The sequence below is a fragment of the Frieseomelitta varia genome, unplaced genomic scaffold, assembly GCF_011392965.1.
Source record: "Frieseomelitta varia isolate USP_RPSP 00005682 unplaced genomic scaffold, Fvar_1.2 scaffold_999, whole genome shotgun sequence".
Taxonomy (NCBI): Eukaryota; Metazoa; Arthropoda; class Insecta; order Hymenoptera; family Apidae; genus Frieseomelitta; species Frieseomelitta varia.
In genome coordinates, this window is record NW_025110810.1 from 104318 (window position 1) to 124316 (window position 19999).

At 29.1% G+C, this 19999-nt stretch overlaps 5 protein-coding genes and 1 long non-coding RNA gene across 11 annotated transcripts; 2 read left to right on the top strand and 4 right to left on the bottom strand.

Moving 5' to 3' along the window:
• Positions 1 to 803: 803 nt before the first annotated feature.
• On the bottom strand, positions 804 to 2829 carry LOC122538439. The gene is made up of 3 exons (XR_006308851.1): positions 2416 to 2829; positions 2072 to 2242; positions 804 to 2001 (listed from the first exon to the last, which is right to left on the bottom strand). It is a non-coding gene; the product is annotated as an uncharacterized LOC122538439 (long non-coding RNA).
• A 5046-nt stretch (positions 2830 to 7875) lies between these two features.
• On the bottom strand, positions 7876 to 9405 carry LOC122538438 (transmembrane emp24 domain-containing protein 2-like). The gene is made up of 3 exons (XM_043672509.1): positions 9169 to 9405; positions 8191 to 8531; positions 7876 to 8107 (listed from the first exon to the last, which is right to left on the bottom strand). Exons 1-3 carry the CDS (start codon positions 9293 to 9295, stop codon positions 7958 to 7960), a joined length of 618 nt encoding a protein of 205 aa, XP_043528444.1. The 5' UTR covers positions 9296 to 9405; the 3' UTR covers positions 7876 to 7957.
• Positions 9406 to 10585: 1180 nt separating this feature from the next.
• Positions 10586 to 12092, top strand: LOC122538435 (protein ABHD11-like). 2 transcript variants are annotated; one of them, XM_043672507.1, is made up of 5 exons: positions 10586 to 10984; positions 11092 to 11248; positions 11301 to 11455; positions 11528 to 11666; positions 11734 to 12092. In XM_043672507.1, the coding sequence occupies exons 1-5, from the start codon at positions 10854 to 10856 to the stop codon at positions 12040 to 12042; spliced, it is 891 nt and encodes a 296-aa protein (XP_043528442.1). In that variant the 5' UTR covers positions 10586 to 10853; the 3' UTR covers positions 12043 to 12092. The 2 variants fall into 2 exon arrangements, with proteins under 2 accessions (XP_043528442.1, XP_043528441.1); XM_043672506.1 differs by having other exon boundaries at positions 10589 to 10984; positions 11301 to 11666.
• A 229-nt stretch (positions 12093 to 12321) lies between these two features.
• Positions 12322 to 13843, bottom strand: LOC122538436 (protein unc-119 homolog B). Its single transcript, XM_043672508.1, has 4 exons — positions 13401 to 13843; positions 13204 to 13317; positions 12797 to 13096; positions 12322 to 12736 (listed from the first exon to the last, which is right to left on the bottom strand). The coding sequence occupies exons 1-4, from the start codon at positions 13543 to 13545 to the stop codon at positions 12609 to 12611; spliced, it is 687 nt and encodes a 228-aa protein (XP_043528443.1). The 5' UTR covers positions 13546 to 13843; the 3' UTR covers positions 12322 to 12608.
• A 131-nt stretch (positions 13844 to 13974) lies between these two features.
• LOC122538432 (synaptic vesicle 2-related protein) lies at positions 13975 to 17445 on the top strand. 5 transcript variants are annotated; one of them, XM_043672502.1, is made up of 8 exons: positions 13975 to 14317; positions 14403 to 14574; positions 15202 to 15386; positions 15459 to 15655; positions 15738 to 15801; positions 15889 to 16014; positions 16089 to 16297; positions 16368 to 17445. In XM_043672502.1, exons 2-8 carry the CDS (start codon positions 14409 to 14411, stop codon positions 16969 to 16971), a joined length of 1551 nt encoding a protein of 516 aa, XP_043528437.1. In that variant the 5' UTR covers positions 13975 to 14317; positions 14403 to 14408; the 3' UTR covers positions 16972 to 17445. The 5 variants fall into 5 exon arrangements, with proteins under 5 accessions (XP_043528437.1, XP_043528435.1, XP_043528436.1 ...); XM_043672500.1 differs by having other exon boundaries at positions 13975 to 14278; positions 14401 to 14574; XM_043672501.1 differs by having other exon boundaries at positions 13976 to 14138; positions 14401 to 14574.
• A 24-nt stretch (positions 17446 to 17469) lies between these two features.
• Positions 17470 to 19970, bottom strand: LOC122538434 (UBX domain-containing protein 6). The gene is made up of 6 exons (XM_043672505.1): positions 19844 to 19970; positions 19574 to 19737; positions 19268 to 19414; positions 18739 to 19135; positions 18358 to 18653; positions 17470 to 18240 (listed from the first exon to the last, which is right to left on the bottom strand). Exons 2-6 carry the CDS (start codon positions 19648 to 19650, stop codon positions 17844 to 17846), a joined length of 1314 nt encoding a protein of 437 aa, XP_043528440.1. The 5' UTR covers positions 19651 to 19737; positions 19844 to 19970; the 3' UTR covers positions 17470 to 17843.
• Positions 19971 to 19999: the final 29 nt, after the last annotated feature.

Consider the following 19999-nt stretch of genomic DNA (forward strand, 5'->3'; position numbering starts at 1 on the left):
GTTATTCGATCATCGTGTTTGTAGAAAATTAATTTCATTTACAACGAATGATCGATGAACGTGCAATTATTGCTGTGCATCGACTAGAAGAAAAGAAAGAATTAGACCGTCGCGTGATAAAAACAAATAAATAAATAAAAATAAATTTAAATTAAATTTAACCTGCGATTTACGCAAACGAAATAAAATACAGATTCGATGTAAAGGTGTGTGTATATTTAGGGGTAGGTGCGATTTTCCAAATCACGTGACGTTGAAAAGGGTTAATGGGTTAAACAGACGAGAGGCACCCGATGTATTTATAATCCTATCGACTCCAGTTTCTACATTACAATATTAATACGTTACAAAGGCAAGGTTACATTATCGATAGTTAATTATCATGACCCATTAAGCCGATTAAACGATCTACTCACCGAACCAGGTGTATCCAAAGTCGTTAAGGACGAATTATTCCGCCAGTAAAATCGGGCAACGTTTCACTTTTTATCGGACGAAAGTCACGCAACGACACTTACTTTCTGTGAACTAGTACCGGATAACAAAGCCCGTGTCGGGCTTACACTCGTCAAAATCACTGTTCAGATTTCCGGTTCTGTCCGAGAGACCAATCATTCTTCACACGACACAATTCATAACTCATCCTCGGTCATCGAAGCACTCGGTCCTCGCGAATACACCGAAAAGAATGTCTTTCGACGAGCAAAATGTTTCCTTTTCTTGTTCATGCTCCTATGTAAATTTTATTATGAAAAAATAGAGGCGTTTGTTGCAACAAAATTTGTTTTCTTTTTCTTTTTTGGGAGGGCGGGAGAATATCTTACAATTCTTTGAAAATGAAAAATTTAATAACTTTAAAAAGGGAGAAAGAATCGTTTATTAATTAAATACGTGGATCATTTAGGGGGGGTGCAAGAAAATTTTCGTTAGTCACTGTTGATAAATGCAGAGAAGAAGAATCGGTCTCATGAAACCGCGAATCACCTGTTCGTCGAGAGGCGAAACGGTTGCGGAAGTGTCATCGAAAGCAGTCACTCGAAACACCAACAGGTAAACACATTCTCTAATTCTCAATCATTCCGTGAGCTCTTCAAACACCGAAAGATTTCTCGTCACTTCCGTTCCCCGAGGCGTCCGCGACGAACGCCGTGGCACACCGTGGTAAAATCCTCTCGACCTTCTTCGTGGCTCTTCATCCTCGTCGATTCGAAAAACGAAGCGTCACCAAGCGTCTCCGTAGCTATGTTGCCTACGAACTTCGAAACAACCTCCGGCCGAATGAATCGTCTTAGGAATCACCCATTCACGCTGATTCGAAATTTCTTTTTTCTTTCTTTTTTCAAAGTGTCCTGTTCACCGTTCACCACTTTGAGATCCAGCGAGAATATTACGAGATCCGAAGAGGCGAAGGAATCAGAATCATATTTGGCACACGTGAAGTTCCCAGGCACGATCGAAGGAATTTTTTCAGGTAAAGGACTCGAAGGAGAGACTTTTTAAACAGAGGCGGAGAGGATCGATGAAGAAAAGCCGGTCCCACGGCGGATCGGTTGCTGGATCATCTCGAGGACAAGTACTGCCTCGTGGCAAGAGGCCAGGGACCGAGGAACGCTGCGAAACCGACTTGGATGGACGACGTGTTACTGCGGAATGGTCGCAGAGTGCAGGCAGAATCCACGAGACCGTGGTACGTTTCGTTCTCTCCCGCTGCCTTGTCTCTCCTGCACGCCACGGGATCGGTCTCTCCTGCTCGTTCTTCCGAAGAGGGAGCCCCCTCGACTAGTGATGGCCTTAAGGCACCACGAATCTGTTGAAACGAACACCGCGAGCTCTCCATTATCCGTAATTATTCGTCGATTAAATGATAAAATTGAATCTCCTTGGTTTGCCTTCCTTTCGCGTGCAGTTGGACATCTGACGAGTAACGTTCAGGATAAATTATGGCTGGTAGATCGGTTCGTTCTTCTTCAGATATTTGTTGCAGTTAAATTTTACTTGACTCTGCAATTTTTTTAGAAGATTAATTACTTTTTGTTGTTGAATTTTATATATCTTAGCTGATATCGCTTACTTTCAATGTTTTTTAGATTTGATTTTAAAAAGCCATCTTATTATCTTATCGTCATATTAGGTTAAAGGTTAAATAAATCTTTAACACACGGATTAATTTAAAAGATATTATAATTGTAGCAACCCTGTTCCAGAAATTATTGCGTACTTGAGCTGATAATCCTTGATAATCCTGAAACAAACTTGTTCGTTATTGGAAAAGTTCATTGAATCATGAGAAAATTACTTTGATTAATTGACTGGTATCCTCTATGGCGTCGACGGGAAGGTCTAGGTGTCGGTCACCGGCGATCCCCAATACCAATCAAACGTGCTGATATACGTGTAAATTGTTTGAAAACTCACGATATAGGAGAAACTGAATGCCCATCACTACCCTCGACGGAACTTGCCGGCTGCTTCTCTCCCCTGCTTCCCTTTGCCTTTCTGTTTCTCTCCTTCCCCTCTTGCCGCTCTCTGGCCGGTTCATTGGTTCATCGGTGCACCGGTCCAGGCTCCGTATTCTTCTCTCTAATTATACCGTTACGTGCAATCGCTCGTGTCAATTAGCAGCTCTTTTTTTCCTGCCCGAATGCAACCCCTTCTTTCGCGAAGGACCCCGAGGAGGATTTCGATTCGACTCCTCCTTTCTCTCTCCTTCTCTCGCTTTTTCTCTCTCTTTCCTTCGAGTGATTCCGGAGAGACAAAAGGGTGGTTTCGTGATCCTTCTTGTTCGACAAAGATTTTTTTTTTGGGGAGGGGGAGGGGGGGGCGAGGAATCCAACAGAGGAATTCACCAAAGAACGAACGTGGCTTAATAAAAATCAATCAAAAATTTCATTTTTTTTTTTCGAAGCAAGTTCTAAATCGTTCTTATATTATTTGAAGCAAGTTGTTGAGTAAATCTTTGGTGAGAGTCACGTGTACAAACCACAAAACTATTCAAGAAAGTAATTAGGAAGAAGTAGGGTATCTAAACAGAATTTTCATAAGCAAACAATAGAACGCGCTATCAAAATCTTTGTAGACGTCTTAGTTAATTAGAAGCGGATTAATTTGATGAGTAAAGAATTTTATGGTAATTTTTTAAATAAAAAATATAATGTTTCTCGTGTCATAAACTACAATATGTAATCGTCTGATTGTTAAATAAGCACATGCATATAATTAATGATTTGCCGACTCAATTTATCAATCTCTTACTTGTTTCATTATAATAATATATTATTATTGATTTCATATAATTATCGTTTGCATATTAAAAAAATAACAAGATGGCAAATCTATATTTATTCAAATCATATCTATTATGAATCGATATTTCTATAAAATATTTCCAAACTAATTTCATGCCAAAACATGGAACTACTTGTTATATTATAATTTTCTTTATCTCATCAATTAATAGTATTTATAATAAAAATACTAGGCATGATAGAGCAATCTTTTGTATGTATTATATGTATATATACATCAGGATTAGTTGGAGTACAATGTTTAACTCTGCGGGAAAAGAATGTGGATACAATTATCGCCTTTAAAGGTAGTCTCCCTTCGAAATGAAGTTGGGTCATTAGTAAGAAAGGCAGAACTCTTACTCACATCGATGAACACGATAAACCACTTGTTTTACATGTAAACACGTTCTGCTTCGACAATTGAAGGGGTTCATTCCCAGGTTCTTTTACATATTATCATTGAATTGACATTAATATGGCGTTTCGTTGTGAAAGATTGTTTAAAAACATTTTTGTAAAGAGTTATTGAAACAAATAATTAACGTATGTACAGCAAAAAGCTATACAATTTTAAAATAGATTACTAATTTATACTATCAAAATTTGCACACGTAGTGGTTTAACAGATCAACATAATGGGCTCACGGGCGGCACTTTTGAACTTCAAGATCTTTACCTTTTTTTTATATGTTCTCCTTATTTTCTTTTTTTTTTCCGAACAGAATGCCGTTCCCTAGCTCTCCTGGTAACATGGTGAGTTTACCCCTTTACACAGTCTTGACTACTCAAATCCTTTGGTCTCCGTCATAAATGTACAAAATGAGTATTACAGAGAAAGATACCGATCTTTTCTTTTCTTTCATTAAATTAAATTAATTTATTCAAATCCGGTGTCCTTCTGAAAATTTAATAAACAATGAAATACATACCTTTGTACATTCACACCAATGTGATGTACCTTTTGTAAATGCATGAAAAATATGACGTCAATTTCTTTATAAGGTATCATATAATTGTCTCCGAGTTCAACAACATTTTCGTGACAAGTTTAACAAATCGTTTAACGTTATATCTCGTTAAGCAAGCCGCGTTCTTTCGACGTTCGATTAATCCTTTGCGAGTAAAATTATTTACTATTAATCACAGTATGACTCTAATTCTTCTTTCTTTCTCTTCATTATACTGTTATGTGTAATCATTCTCCTTAATTAGCAGCATCCTTTTTTGTTCCGTTTCGGGCCAAGCCCTTCGTATCTTCGATAAATCTACCAATTTATCCCGTGAATCTTTTTTAACGATCGGATAATAAATATTGCGGTCGATTAATTGTGGGATTCACTGTCTGTGATGCCTTTGAGAATTTTCTATATAGTCTGTCTATTCTTTTCTTCTGTATAGAATGCGTTTCTTATTTTAATGTAAAATACACCTGTGAATTGAAGATATTTTAATCACACGACTGTACACTGAGTATACTTACACGATAATAATTAATTAGTTTTATGTAAAATAGAACAATCAATAGTCTCTAGATCTAATAGTACATTTCTACTGCCATTCAACAAAAGGCTCCACACAAAAGAATTATAGCCATTTACTAAAATTTCAGTTGTGTAAAAGGGTAATTTCTCAGCTGAATAAACCAAATAGGGTGTCTGACATTACAAATTCTTCCAGTTGGTCAAATTTGTTCAGACATTGATAGGACAGTGGTAATTACACCTTAAGACCCCTCGTTAGAGTCGTGCAATTGCTCTAATAAATTTACATATTTCTTGTCAAGAACACACGTTACCAACCAGAGCGTTAAATTATAGAGCTGACCCAACGAAAGGTAATTGGAAGCTAGTGAAATTGCTAAATTCTTTCTTTTCTTCGCTGCGTGTGTATAACAAGATTTAAGTTTATGATTAAATAGTCTAGTAATAACGATCCATATTGCACTATTACAGTAATTGGAATTATAATAAATATTCCAATTGAGATAACATGTTATAACAAGCTTTTCGTACAATATTTATTTTGGAAATTTTTTTTAATATATACAAAATCATTGGTTTACCAAAATTTAAGTAATAAACCAAGATCTGTTATTTAAAATTTATCGATGTACAAAAATTTTCTACAATTTCTGCATCCATTACAATTTCAACGTGTGTGGAAAAGTTTCAAATTCCAAACTACATACATATCTATATCAAGTAATTGTTCACCTTAGGATATTCGTAATCGTCGGTTAATCAATCATTTACGATCAAATATCTTTAAAAAGGGAACGAAGCAACAATTTTCTCAGTAAACTCTGTGACCAGTAATTCACAGTTGCTCGTGGAACATTTGTAATCAACGTTTTCATTGCTCGCATATCGTACCTCAATGGCGATGAATTTATGACCGTATGTTATATTTTTCAATGACGTTGAATGCTGGCCTGTTATATGAAACCATGATTGAATTGCACAGTTAGTAAACTCAATAATTACGCATATCGTCATGTATCGTCTATTATAGTTCCGATTGCATGCCGGCTGACAAGCCTTAAAAATAAAGTTAAATATTTGTCTTCAATTTGTTATATTTTTCAATGACGTTGAATGCTGGCCTGTTATATGAAACCATGATTGAATTGCACAGTTAGTAAACTCAATAATTACGATACATGACATATCGTCATGTATCGTCTGTTATAATTCCGATTACAAATATTTGTCAGCTTCGCGAATAATTACAAAATTATCATTTAATTTTTGTTATTCGTTCCGTATCTGCAATATTTACAATATAATAATAAATCATGTGTTAGCGTAATGTATTATAATTTAAATGATTACAATTAAAACAAGTAGATTTAAACAATTACGGTTCTGTCTAAACAGAAATCAATATAGATTTTGACAAAAATATCCGTAAAATATCTTTTAAGCAATTGTAAACAAAAAAGAAACTCTGAAACTGTTAATGAAAATTATTCGATTGTTTTGGTGTTAACATAAATCAAGTCGATGTTACAAACCATATACATATTCTACGAAGCACTTCAATTAATTTTAAGAGATAGGATGTCTGACAGAAGATTCGAATATCTAAACGTAACCTATATATATGTCAGATCGATCACGAGATCACTTCGAAAAAATAAAAGACGTTATAATTGATAATAAATGACAAAAAGCACATATTGTTTATAGTTTTGCTACATTTATAAATAATACATAGACATATCTATTCTAAAACTTCGAATTTACATAAAAATAATGGCTTACAAGCATTTCCAACTTTCGAACTCGCACGAACAAGTTCAACAGAGAGTAATACTGTCCAATTCCGTATCCGACATTTCACACTAGCTGCAGGGGGGTACCAAAAGTATTGTCTTTCGGTATAATCATGGCCGGGATTAGAGCAGACACCGAGACATGCAATCCGCTCGTGTTTCCTGCAGCTACAGATCAAGGAGGAGGAAAAAAGCATCCACAGTATTGTTACTACGTAGGGTCGATGGAACTGCTAGGTGGCATCTAATGAGAAGGAGCGGACAATGAGCCTTTCTAACTTAAGTGCCCTAGGGTGAATACCAGAAGGGTGCTCCTACCACCCTTCTTATTTCATTCATTTATTCTCACGCTTGCTTCACGAATCAGACGAGTTATGTGACTAGAGAGCCCCGCTATGAATGGTTTCAATGTTTTTCAAATATTTGGAAACTGAAACCCAGTTAATCGGATAATCGTATTTCAGCATTAAACGTGAAATACATTCGGAATATTACGCAAAAAACTTCACTTTCACCATGAAATTAAAAAACGTAAGGAGAAACTATGAACGATCGTTACATCTACAATTTTCTTTATATGTATATTATTTATGATTGTATGACTATAATAATAAATAATAGTAATATAACGAATATAACAATAATAATAAATTAATTAATTTTAAACTTTGAATGTATAAACCAATCTAGACTATTTTCCATATATATTTGTTGATGTTGAAATGTTTTTAATTATATCAATGTGTTTTTATAAATAATATTGATATCTTTTCAATCTGACTTACATCAAGATCACTAAAACTACTATCTACAGAATAGAAAATAATAAATAAAATTTACATAAAATTCACTACTGAAATATATCTAATAGAAACATCAGATGATTAATTTGTATCTTTTTATTAAATCATATAACTCTGTACAATTGTATAAATGGTATTACTTTAAATTCTAGTTTTGTTAAATTATTTTAATGTTTGCTTATTTAATTAATAGACAATTTATAGAATTTGAATTCGTGTATGAAAATTATATAATACATCAGTACAAACTTCTGTACATATTTATTCAATAAAAATAATAACTCTGCAAATTGATTATTAATATAAGAATAATTTGATCTTATACAAGATATATATATATTTTAAGTTATATATAAACTAAATTATTTTTTCAATTACTAGTGGTGCAAAAAACATTTTATTTAATATTGTTAAAATATTGTATCATAAAGTAAGAAATCATACTGCATTACAGGTTTTCAATGTCACTGTATATCTGTGTATGTCAAATTTAAGGAAAAAAATAACTTCAAAATATTTAAATTTTTTAATTCTATTATAACTTAATCATGTAAAAAAATGTACAATGAGTGTATTTTATTATATATATTGAATTAGACGACTCTTCTAACTTCGAAGAATCGTTTTAGATAGAAAATTTGTCCTATTGTCATACAAACCAAAACCATAGCTTCAAAAAATGCCCACATAACTACACGAGAATTTGTGCTTTCACTGATAGCTCTATGATTTCTATCTCTAACCTATAAATAAAATATTTTGATTTTATTAAAAACTCCTCACAATTCAATAAATTTAGATACATGATGTTACAAAGACAAATTACCTGCATGTACTCTTGCTCATTTTTCACACTCCATAAACTTGTACTTAATTCTTTAATCATATCATCTATTTTGTTATGATTTGGATCAGAATTTTTTCCATCTGAAGTTTGTTCTATGGGCTTTGTATTTTCACCAATATCCATATTAAACATCACTACTTTTGGTGTCATACTACTTTTTTGATTTCCAAAACAATAAGTATAAATACCAGGAAGATGTGCAGCAAATGTATATTTACCACTGCTTTCTTGATCACCTTGATAAATTATTTTTCCATCAGGACCAATTATTTTTACATCTATATCTAGAAATCCGCCTTCTGCTATTTCAAATGTAAGACCTACAAAAATAATATTATTTTTAAATATAATATTACTTTCAAATATGTGACAAAAAATAAATAAAGAAATATCTGGGTTCTTCTATAAAGAATAAAAGAATTATTTTTTTCTGCTACTCAAATCAAAAATTGTGATAATCACACAATGGATGTATATTTTATTTTTATTGAACAAAAATATTTTTCAAATAAAAATTTAACAAATTTATATTACTTAACGTAATGCATTATAATAGTTACAATAAAATTTAAAAATAAAATAGTAATTTTATTTGCAAAAATAACTGCTTCAAAACAATCGTTTAAAATATTTTTAATGTTATACTATTTATTCAAAGTATAAATTTAAATAAATATTTACACGTATATCTTGCCAAATTGTACAAGAGCTTTAATTATCCAAATCAGCAATTTTAAATGACGCAATGATATTGTTTCACACTATTTTACACGATTAATTCAATATTGATTTCGAGAGTAATAACAAAACCTTTGATTAATATATACATTTTCAATACAGAAAAATTGCTTAAACATTTATTTAGAAACGTAATTTTGCAAAACTTTTATTTCAAAAGATTGCAATTTATTACTTTTTCAATAAATATTGAAGATAAGTAGAAAAGTGGAAACTAACCCATTTTCGTGCCCGCTTCCACATTGTCAAAGAAACATTCCTCGGCGTGCGCGTCTACGGTAATGAAATAGCAGTTTACACAGGGGTTTGAAAAAATTAGGAATAAACACGGAATGAGCCACCTCATTTTATTAAATTACAATCCGAACCAATTAAAAACGACATACGACTTGTCTTTTTCTTGCCACTTCACAGTGGCATGTTGCTACCACAGCGCCACGTATGCATTTTGCCGCGAAATTAATAACATAGATAGATGCACATCTCACTTGCCTATAAAATCCGATAAAATGAGTTTCAGATTTTTTTGTATTAAATAAAGTCAAAAATTACTTTCAATAAAATTCGTAATAACTTTTATTAAAATAGAATTATGATATACGTACTTATTAATTTTCATTACCTCACTTTAATTGAAATATTGAAGTATGTATTAAACAGTAATAGCTCTATTTTCTATTAATAGATATTTTATCATTATAACATAATACTAGAAAATCTCAATTGCAATATGATTAAATATTAATTGTATCGATTGGAAATTATTTTACTTTCATTAGATAAATCACTAAAAATATATATAATATATAACATTTAACATTTCTGGAAGTTTTATACAAAATACCGAATAGATTTAGAAATTTGACAAAAAAAAAACTTTTTATTATTATAATTTTATTACAAAATTATTCTCTAGACGCTTTATCTGAATTTTCTAGACATACTTTTTAAAGATTAAATTTCTGGAGATTTTAATAATTTCCAATTTTTTTAAAAATATTCCATCAAAATTTTAATCAATTCAAAACTATAATTTTTGAAATATTTATATTTTTTTAAAAATAATAGCATCAAAATTTTACTGCGCAACTTATAAAATTATAATGATTATGATTATTTTATTCTACTGAAACATTCTTTTTAAAGATTAACGCAATTTTTAATTCATTATTATATAGAATTAATGTAAATCAATACTGATTAACATTTTATCTGTATACATGCAATAATTATTATGTATATTAAAAAGGAATAAAATTAAAAAAAATTCAAAATTTAATTCCTATTATATAAATTTTATTATATAATTAATTAATTCTATATTTATATGAATATTATATAAAATATATTAATTAATTTGAAATTAAAATTTTTTAAATTTCTTATCCAAATCCTTTCGCCCTATATGTATCAAATCATTTATCTTAGAATTATTAATTTTAATTATTGAAATGTTATTATTTAAATATACTAAAACTTTATAAGTTTACAACTAATGCTAGCATTTGATCATTCAACCAGTTATTATGCATTCATAGAATACTACATATATACTACTATGTATATATACGTATACTACATTAACGTATATATATGTGTACTACATTACGTATGAAGATATACTACATTGAAAGTGATTTGTTTAACTACGAATATATATGACATAGAAACAATCTATATACAAATTATTACTCAATTTATTTATATAATAGATGTATATAATTGTGTAATCTAAATACTGAATTGTAATATTATTTGCACAATGTACTTTTATCACATGTACTTGATTCATTTATGGTTTATGAATTTATGTTATAAATAAGTAACATAAAATATAAGTCTTTATAAAAGACAATTAAAATTTATTGTTAAATATTGTTAAAAAAAATAAAAAAAATAAAAATATGAGTAGCATATGCTGTCGATATGTAATAACGCGAAATAGTTTTCTCCATTGTCGAAGACAGGATTTCATTGTTACTTCATTTTTTGTACCATATCTATCTTCTAAACAAATACGTTTTAATTCTAATTCGTACGTATATACACATACATATATGTACATATGTAGTGTTTGTTTCAGTATTTACATAGCTTAATTGTTATAATATACCCTTTATTTCATTATTGTTAATTTTCAAGTGTGATACCAGTAAAACTAGCCTATGTTTCCTATGAATCTATGGGTGGAAATAAAAATGCTTCTAAGCAACCTATAATAATAATGCATGGTCTTTTTGGTTCAAAAACTAATTGGAATTCGTTATCAAAAACAATTCATCGGGATACAAATCGTAAGGTAGATATTTTAATTTTATATAATACAAAAAATACTTAACATAAATTTATAGGTAATAACTATAGATGCACGAAACCATGGAGATTCTCCACATTCTTCAGACATGACATACAGTCATATGGCACAAGATATAGTTCAACTTATGAATGATTTAGGATTTGAGAAATCTATATTAGTAGGACATAGTATGGGTGGTTCTGCGATGATGTATGTAGCCTTAAATTACCCACAATTAGTAGAGAAATTAATAATAGTTGATATGTCTCCGGTGAGAACTAGTCCCCAGCTCATGAACATGGAAAAGATATTCAAAGCAATGCGCACAGTAAATCTAGAAGGAGTCACAACATTGACAAAGGCACGTACAAGTGTCAAAGATCAACTAGCAAATGCTATTAAATCTTTACCTTTACGTCAGGTAATCACATATTTGTATAAATTATAACCATTTATATAAATTATAAATTAACATTTTCTTATTACAGTTTTTAGCAATGAATTTAGTAGAAGCAAATAATGGAAAATTTAAATGGCGGGTTAATTTACCTGTGTTAGAGCAAAACTTCGCACAAATAGCTGTATTTCCAGATGTAGGATCAAGAGTGTATAATGGATCAACACTGTTTATGGGTGGTTCTAAAAGTGACTATATAAAAGTAGAAGATCATGATAAAATTAAAAAATTATTTCCTTCTGCTAGCTTTATTTATATAAATGATGCAGATCATTGGGTGCATGCAGATAAGCCAACAGAATTTTTAAAAACAACGATTGATTTCATTAACCAGCCATAATTTATTATCATTTTACATGTGAAAAATACACAATATCTTTTGTAAATATATACATATATTTGTGAATGTTACAACATTACATATAAAACAAGAGAAAAATAATGAAATGAGATAAAATTTTATGCAGTATAAACTTATGAATTTTGTGCTTGTTAAAAACTTACAAAGCTCTATATCTCTTTAGCCTCTTATTTTTTGTTTTCGTAAAAATATTTAATGTCATTAGTTAAAATTTAATAATGTTAAAATTTAATAATGTTAAAACTGAGAAACAATTTTATGTAAGGCCATATTTAAGAAAACAACTATTTAAATATTAAGCATCAATAGAATTTTTGATTATAATAAAACAAAAATATTTTTATTCAAATATAAGTACAACATAGAGAAGTGTTCTAAATACTGAACTAGAAATAAATTGAATTAAAAAAGTGAAAAATTGCATATGATGCAAATTCAACATTTATAAAAAGAAATAAGATTGTAATTTTAAATTAGCTAAATATTCGCTACTATTATCACAATCATTTTTTGCAAGTGCAAATTATTTTTACTGACTTCAGTTACTAAAGTACATCATGTGTATGCCCACCATTATATGCATAATCAGCTTTATTATGCATGACCAATTGATTGTCCACAAAATAAAAAGAATCCGAACGTGTTTCAAATGGATTAGCAATCATTTCAGAAACTGTAATATTTATATATTAGGAATTAATAAAGTTGTGTTGAATAATTATTCACTGCTTACCCAAGTCAGCAGGTAAAGTAGGAAATTCATAAATGTGTTCACAAGTATTCTTGCTATTTGGTATACAAAACCCAAATTGAAAGTCAAAAGTTTTCAACAACCTGTCCCTAAAGAAGTGACGTTCAATCATTCGAAAATTGTTCACAGGTTTAGAACCCACTAGAAACTCAATTGTAGCTCCAACAGTCTTCAATTTAAGAAACTGAGGTGTAAATTGATATCGTACAAAACGGCCAGTATTAGCATCCTCACAACCAGACTCTTCATTTTCTGGTTCCACATCTTGATTAGAATCACATTCTAAAAGAGAAATAATAAAATTTAACTTCTATACAATAATGTATAAAATATGAAAATTAGAATTAGAAATTTGTAATATTTAGGGTAATAACTTTACAATTACTAACCAATAGCTGGAGGTTTTGTTATCTCAAATAATATTGCTCCTGTTTCTAAATCTCTAATTTGAAATCTTGTAAAATCTATATCATAAATATTTGCCTCAGGAGAACATAAATACTCTGAAAGTAACATAAATATATAATTTATGTTTAATACTTACTTGTTGAATGATACATTTAAAAAAAAAAGGAAGAATACTTACTATCAGTAATTGTAGGTAATCGTAGCACCATTTCTGGGGTTATATTAGTTCCTTGAATGTTTCCATTATCTGCATTTTCCTGATCTGCTGATGGTGAAAATGGAGCAATAGCTTCATTTGACTTATTTTCGCTGTCAACGCTCATAATTTAAGCGTAATTAAACAATACAAAGATAATTATTTATGCTTAAAGACCACGTATGACAATTATGAAATATCATACATGATATTCATTGAATATCTTTAAATAAAATTTCATATACGTCGAAATTATTTTACCCAATATTTTTAGTAGTAAAAATACTTATATATTCGATGTTATTTTCATTGCACGTATATTGTGGCATTTCTTTGTATCCCAATAATTAAGTACGTTTTATACAAAGCATTAATCGTAAATATCCTGAAATTATGTATGACTATAGAAGAAGCACCTTGTCGCCTATTTAAAAAAGTAAAAAAAAATAACTAGAAATCTATGTTACTAGCAAGTCCATAAATTTTCAGGGAAATTGAATTTTTAATTAAAAATTAAAGAATTATGAACTTTATACGTGTATATGTATTCGTATATATGGAACACATTTATCAATAAAATACGTACACAATGACAGACAGATATTGTATATCATGTATATCATACGCAACGATAGAATTTTTTAAAAACTTAATTTATTTTAATTTGCAATTTTCAAATATTATTAAATAACACATTTTAGCCAACAGCTAAATCATCATGTAATAAAGAATGCATGTTCATCTCTCTTGATTCAAATGATTTTGGACAGAATATGATATTTCTTGATGTTTTGTAATTCGGTGTTTGTTTTGGTAACGTCAATTGACAGATTGACAAACTTAACCTCATCTTCAAGGAGGTTATTACGCTTTACATATTGTTAAAGATTTTCATATCTGATTAATCAATTGGATCATTTGATTTTCTAAGTCACTTAATTATATTGGTCATAATTATAAATATTTCGTGTATATAATATAGGTACAATCATGTCTAATGCATCGCAAGTATCTGACGAACCTTATCACGAATTAGGAGGATTACGTGGTTCTGAATTGAATGTTAATTCAGAAAATGTTTCAAGATGTAACAGAAATTTTCTAAATTGCGTTGAACGTTCTTTGGAACTTTCTTCCGTTGCAGTTATCCCAGATGGTAAATTTTTTTTTTTAACAATATTTACATTGTAACATGAGTAAATTATTATAATCCACCTTTACAATATTACTGACAATTTTTATGTACAGGATAATCTGCTTAAACTTATCTGTAAAGGAGTGGGTAACTGTAAGTTGTGTAAATATCTTATTATGCATGGAAAATTAACATCAGACTCTTCTAAGTCAGGATCGCTTCAATTAATACATATCGCAAATGATGCCTTTCTTTTGCACAGATTTTAAGTTGATTTCAATTTCTACCTGGGTACGAATAAATTGTTACTAACCATTTATTTTATGAAAGCATGTAAAATATATTTTTACGTATAACTTCAATTAACAAACAAACAAACAGTTATATATATTATATGTATTATATTAGAATTTAAGAAATTCGTTTTCTATGTAATATTATTAAGACTGTTTATATTAAAAAATCAGATATTGTATATTGTATGTAAATATTATAACAAATTGTATTTTTTTTAAATTTAAACAGCTAAATAATTGAACATATAACACATGATATTATATATGACAATTGCTGATGTTTTATTTATGAAATGATTTATTTTATTGAAATTCAATATTTCTTTTAATATTATAATGAATTCATTGACAGATACATTTACTGTTATCCAAGCTATCAATGCATTAGGATTTGGAAAATTTCAAGTTAAGCTGTCTTTATTTACTGGTCTTTGTTGGATGGTAGATAGTATGGAAATAACAATATTAAGCATTTTAAGTCCATCCTTACACTGTGATTGGGGTATAACTAGATATCAACAAGCTTTAACAACCACGGTAATATTATTTAATAAAATATATAATAAAGTTCTTTAAATGAGATTTTGTATATTATTACATTTATTTCAGGTTGTTTTTCTTGGTATGATGCTAAGTTCCACATTTTGGAGTAATTTAAGTGATAGATATGGTAGTAAACAATCCTTAACTTTATGTGCAATATTGCTGCTTTATTATGCTTTCCTAAGTGCCTTTGCACCAAATTTTTTATGGATCTTATTGCTTAGGGGATTAGTTGGTTTTGCTATTGGTTGTGTCCCACAATCGTAAGTATTTGGTAAGTTCCATAAATAAAAATATCAATATTCTTAGAGCAGATATGAATAACATTAATCATTATTATTTCAGAGTAACATTGTATGCAGAATTTCTTCCAGCAAAACAAAGAGAAAAATGTGTCATTCTGTTAGATGTACATAAGTATATTTTATAAATAAATTTGATATACATTTATATCATTGATGGTGATATCACAATAACGAAATTGTTATTTTTGTAGTGTTTTTGGGCACTTGGAGCTTGTTTTGAAGTGGCAATAGCACTGGCAATAATGCCAACTTTTGGTTGGAGATGGCTTCTCATTTTATCAACAATACCACTTCTTGCATTTGCTATCATCACTCCAGTAAATATTAAAAATCAAATAATAACAGTGAGCATTAAAAATATAAAAATAACTTGTATAATATTTTTTATTAGTGGTTACCGGAATCTACAGTATTCGATATAACCAGAGGAAGAATGGACAAAGCTATTTCAACTTTAGAACGAGTAGCAAGAGAAAATAAAAAACCTTTACCTCCAGGAAGATTAGTTATGGATCGTTTTTATCAAGTTAATCATGGTAAATTGAAAGATGTATTAAGCAAAGAAATGTGTAAAACATCTACTTTACTTTGGCTTGTGTGGTAAGTACTATCTATGTTAAGTATTATATATTAATACATTGTACAAATAATAATAATGATACCTTTTTAGGATGAGTACAGCATTTTGTTATTATGGTGTTGTATTGATGACTACGGAATTATTCCATACATCATCTGAACAATGTAGTTCGTGGGAAAGCAAAAAGGACATTTGTCAATTAGATTGTCGTTTAGAGCGCAGTGATTATATTGATCTTCTTTGGACAACATTAGCCGAATTTCCAGGAATCTTTTCTACTATTTTTGCAATTGAAAGAATTGGTAGAAAAAAAACAATGGCCTTTCAGCTAATAATGTTTGCCATGTTAATCTGTTTCTTAGGTAGAGCCTGTCTATTAAATAGAGCAGCATTAACACTGGCAATTTTTCTAGCTAGAGGATTAATTGCTGGTGTGTTTCAAGCTGCTTATGTGTATACTCCAGAAGTGTATCCGACTCATTTACGTAGTATTGGCGTTAGTACTTGTAGTGCAATGGCTAGAATTGGTGCAATGGTTACACCGTATATAGCACAAGTATTTCTTCAATGGTCTATTACTGGAGCAATGGCAATTTATGCTGCAACAGCATTATGCGCTGCAATAGCTACTCTTGCTTTACCTGTTGAAAGGAAAAATCAAACATCTAATGATACATCTCAAGAGACAAGATGAGTTTTCAATATTTTTTCGTCTCCTTTAACTGTTAAAAAATACTAGAAAAGAAAAATGTATTTTCGTTGACATTACAATGTTCAGTTGTAATTGTTAAACCAACAATTTTTTAATAACGAAACAAAACTTATTTCTATTTATTATTAATATTCATTTATTTCATTTTTACAATTTTATAGTTACATATATATGCACAACTATTATTTTTTGTTTTTAATTATTTTTATTTTATAATATAAATTAGTAGTATAAATTAATTACTTGAATGAATAGGATACACTATACATCAGAAATTATTTAATATATATTTACTTTCCTGTAATAACTTTAGATGACAATAAGATTTAAACATATAAGAAATGTCAAAGACTGATATAAAATATTAAATATTAATATATAACAAAAGTGCCAAAATGCACAATGTGCAGGATTAATGTACACCCACAATAAACCATGATTTTTATTAAAAACGTACTATGGATCTATTTAATTTACTTATATATTTTGTTTATTTATATCTTTTAGGAAAAAACTTTTAGGACTTATATAAATGATAAAATAAAAATCCATTACGACCCTGCGTAAAATGCCTAAATTTCCATATGTCAGTATATCCATATATTATAAAGCATTACATAAATTTTTCTGATGAAAGTGACTTTAAATTTAATAATCACATAAACTTTATTCGCAAATATTGAAAAATAAGATTAAAGGAATAAGAAATTATTCTATTATTTTATCAAAACTTGGAATGAATATTGTTTATATTATTGTTTCTATTATATCAAAAGAAATAAGCCACGTAGTAATCTATTTTTACTTTTTTTAACATTAATAATTACAATTTATAAAGAGCAAATATTATAAATTTAAGCAGGTTGTATAACAGAAAGTAATTCTTCTTTTAAGTATCCTATTGATTCATTGTGACTTGTTTCTTCAGACATATTTTTCCAAAAAAACATCAAAAGAGTAGCAGGGAATAATCCCAATTCAAGTAATGTTTTATCAAAACAATCATCATTAAATGTTGTTTGAGGAAGCTTCTTTAAACTGAAAGGTCTCTCATTATTTATCAAATTCTCACTAACAAAATTAACAATATTTTGAAAATTTTCATGTACAGAAAATGTTCCTTGTAGAATAAGATTATCTGGAAATTTTATACGAATCAGTGAAAATTTATATTTTCTGAGCCTCTGTTTTTCGTCTCTTTCTCTCATGGCTTTTGTCCTTAACATCTGATCTCTTTCAACTGCTTCAGTTCTATTAATATTAATAAAGAAAAATGTACACATAAATATATATACGTATAATAACTACATGTAATTTATTTAATAAAATTTTATATTTAATTTGCTTATATAATAAGTATATAATTACCGAAGTTGTTGTTCTTTTCCTATATCCTCGGGAGTTAAATTGAAAAAGCTTGGTGGCAATTCAGTTCTCATGTTTGCTTGCATGGGTAACAATATTTGAAGATTTCGATCTAATTCCAAAGGAATAGGCTGTGCAGTTTTTAGTGCCTCCAATAATATGATGAGATCATCAATATTACAATTATTGGCGTTCCAGACTAAAAAATCCTCCTCTTCATCATTATTCATTAACTTTTTTTGACAAAAACCAGCAGCATTTAAAAACTCTAATGCACCTTCAATTGGGATTACTTTATCCTTTAAAATATTGATAAAATGTTTATATAAAAAATACTCTCTCCTTAAATAAATCTACTTATTAAAAAAAAGGCAAAAGTATTACTTGAAATACTCTATTCTGCATTCTAATCTTCTTATACTTTTCTTCTTCTGGAATATTTATGATATTTTCTAAATATTTCCCAAGTGTATCTACGCAGGTATCAATTCTTTCCTTTTTACTGTTGCAATTTTGTATAATTAAACATGATATTAAACCTGCATCTTCCCCTTTCAATTGTTCGTATAAAAATTCTTTTATTTTTACTTTCCATTCATCTTGCGGTAATACTTCATCAGACAAATACGGACAACGATAGCATACATAGCTAACAGCTAATGAAGAATTATCCTCAGCTGCTTTTTCTTCTGGTTGCACATGATTTTTTTGTACGTTTTTCTGTGCTTGTTTTTCTTGCTCTAATTCTCGTTTTACTTGTGCTTTAATAGCTGCATATGATCTACAAATTTTATAACATACAAATATATTTATTTATATACTTAATTCATTATTATACTTATAGTTGTTAAATTGTCACTACTATATCTATAGTTATCAATAAAGGTTAATATCTTTTTTGCAAAAAACTTACGTGTTAAATCTTTTTACATTAGATTCTTTCGCTTCCAATCTTGCTAAAGCTGCTTGACCAGCTACTTTAGCTTCTTTCGTAGGTTCTACTCTTTTTCTTGGCTCTACTGTGGAAGTAGACCCAACATTGCTAGTTGATTCTGTCAATCTGCATAAAATAATTTTGAATTATCAAACACTATAATATATGTACTAATGATAATCAATTTAATAACTGAGGTATATATGAAATTTAGAACATGAGATCCAGTAGTAATTCAAATAACAGGAAGTATCTTAATCACAAAGTTAATATCATAAACATTACTTGTGTCCTTTTCCAGCATTCATAAATTTCACGTCCAACTTTGCCTTATGAAAAAGTGATTTAATCTTTTCTGTCATATTTATTACTTAATTCAATATTATAAGAAGTTGTAGAAAGGAAATCAATTATATAATTAGAAATAATTTTGTTGTATTTTATTTAACCTAGATAAGAGTAAAAAGTTCTGTATATATCTGTATATATTTTTGTATATATATGTATATATATATGTATATATATATATATATGTTTGATGAAATTTATATTAACCAACAAATTATTCGTCAGATGAACCATCAAAATCCTCTGATAAAGAGTCTGCAACAAAAAAATATATTTCTTATTAAAATTTTAACTACCCAAATATGATAATTTATGCTTAATTTTTTAGCAGACATAAATGGATTTTTCAATTCTGTAATAGCA

Excerpts from the sequence above, each read along its gene's own strand:
- LOC122538438 (XM_043672509.1), bottom strand. The coding sequence starts at position 9,295 with ATGAGGTGGCTCATTCCGTGTTTATTCCTAATTTTTTCAAACCCCTGT. Across the intron at positions 8,532-9,168 it reads GGAAGCGGGCACGAAAATGG|GTCTTACATTTGAAATAGCA; the intron begins GTTAGTTTCCAC and ends TTATTTTTGTAG. Across the intron at positions 8,108-8,190 it reads ATGAGCAAGAGTACATGCAG|GTTAGAGATAGAAATCATAG; the intron begins GTAATTTGTCTT and ends TTTTATTTATAG.
- LOC122538436 (XM_043672508.1), bottom strand. The coding sequence starts at position 13,545 with ATGAGCGTTGACAGCGAAAATAAGTCAAATGAAGCTATTGCTCCATTT. Across the intron at positions 13,097-13,203 it reads AACAAAACCTCCAGCTATTG|AATGTGATTCTAATCAAGAT; the intron begins GTTAGTAATTGT and ends TTTCTCTTTTAG. Across the intron at positions 12,737-12,796 it reads TACTTTACCTGCTGACTTGG|TTTCTGAAATGATTGCTAAT; the intron begins GTAAGCAGTGAA and ends TAAATATTACAG.
- LOC122538435 (XM_043672506.1), top strand. The coding sequence starts at position 10,854 with ATGAGTAGCATATGCTGTCGATATGTAATAACGCGAAATAGTTTTCTC. Across the intron at positions 10,985-11,091 it reads ATACGTTTTAATTCTAATTC|TGTGATACCAGTAAAACTAG; the intron begins GTACGTATATAC and ends TTAATTTTCAAG. Across the intron at positions 11,249-11,300 it reads ATCGGGATACAAATCGTAAG|GTAATAACTATAGATGCACG; the intron begins GTAGATATTTTA and ends ATAAATTTATAG.
- LOC122538432 (XM_043672502.1), top strand. The coding sequence starts at position 14,409 with ATGTCTAATGCATCGCAAGTATCTGACGAACCTTATCACGAATTAGGA. Across the intron at positions 14,575-15,201 it reads CGTTGCAGTTATCCCAGATG|ATACATTTACTGTTATCCAA; the intron begins GTAAATTTTTTT and ends ATTCATTGACAG. Across the intron at positions 16,298-16,367 it reads ACTTTACTTTGGCTTGTGTG|GATGAGTACAGCATTTTGTT; the intron begins GTAAGTACTATC and ends ATACCTTTTTAG.
- LOC122538434 (XM_043672505.1), bottom strand. The coding sequence starts at position 19,650 with ATGACAGAAAAGATTAAATCACTTTTTCATAAGGCAAAGTTGGACGTG. Across the intron at positions 19,415-19,573 it reads AATGCTGGAAAAGGACACAA|ATTGACAGAATCAACTAGCA; the intron begins GTAATGTTTATG and ends TATTTTATGCAG. Across the intron at positions 19,136-19,267 it reads AATGTAAAAAGATTTAACAC|ATCATATGCAGCTATTAAAG; the intron begins GTAAGTTTTTTG and ends TAAAATTTGTAG.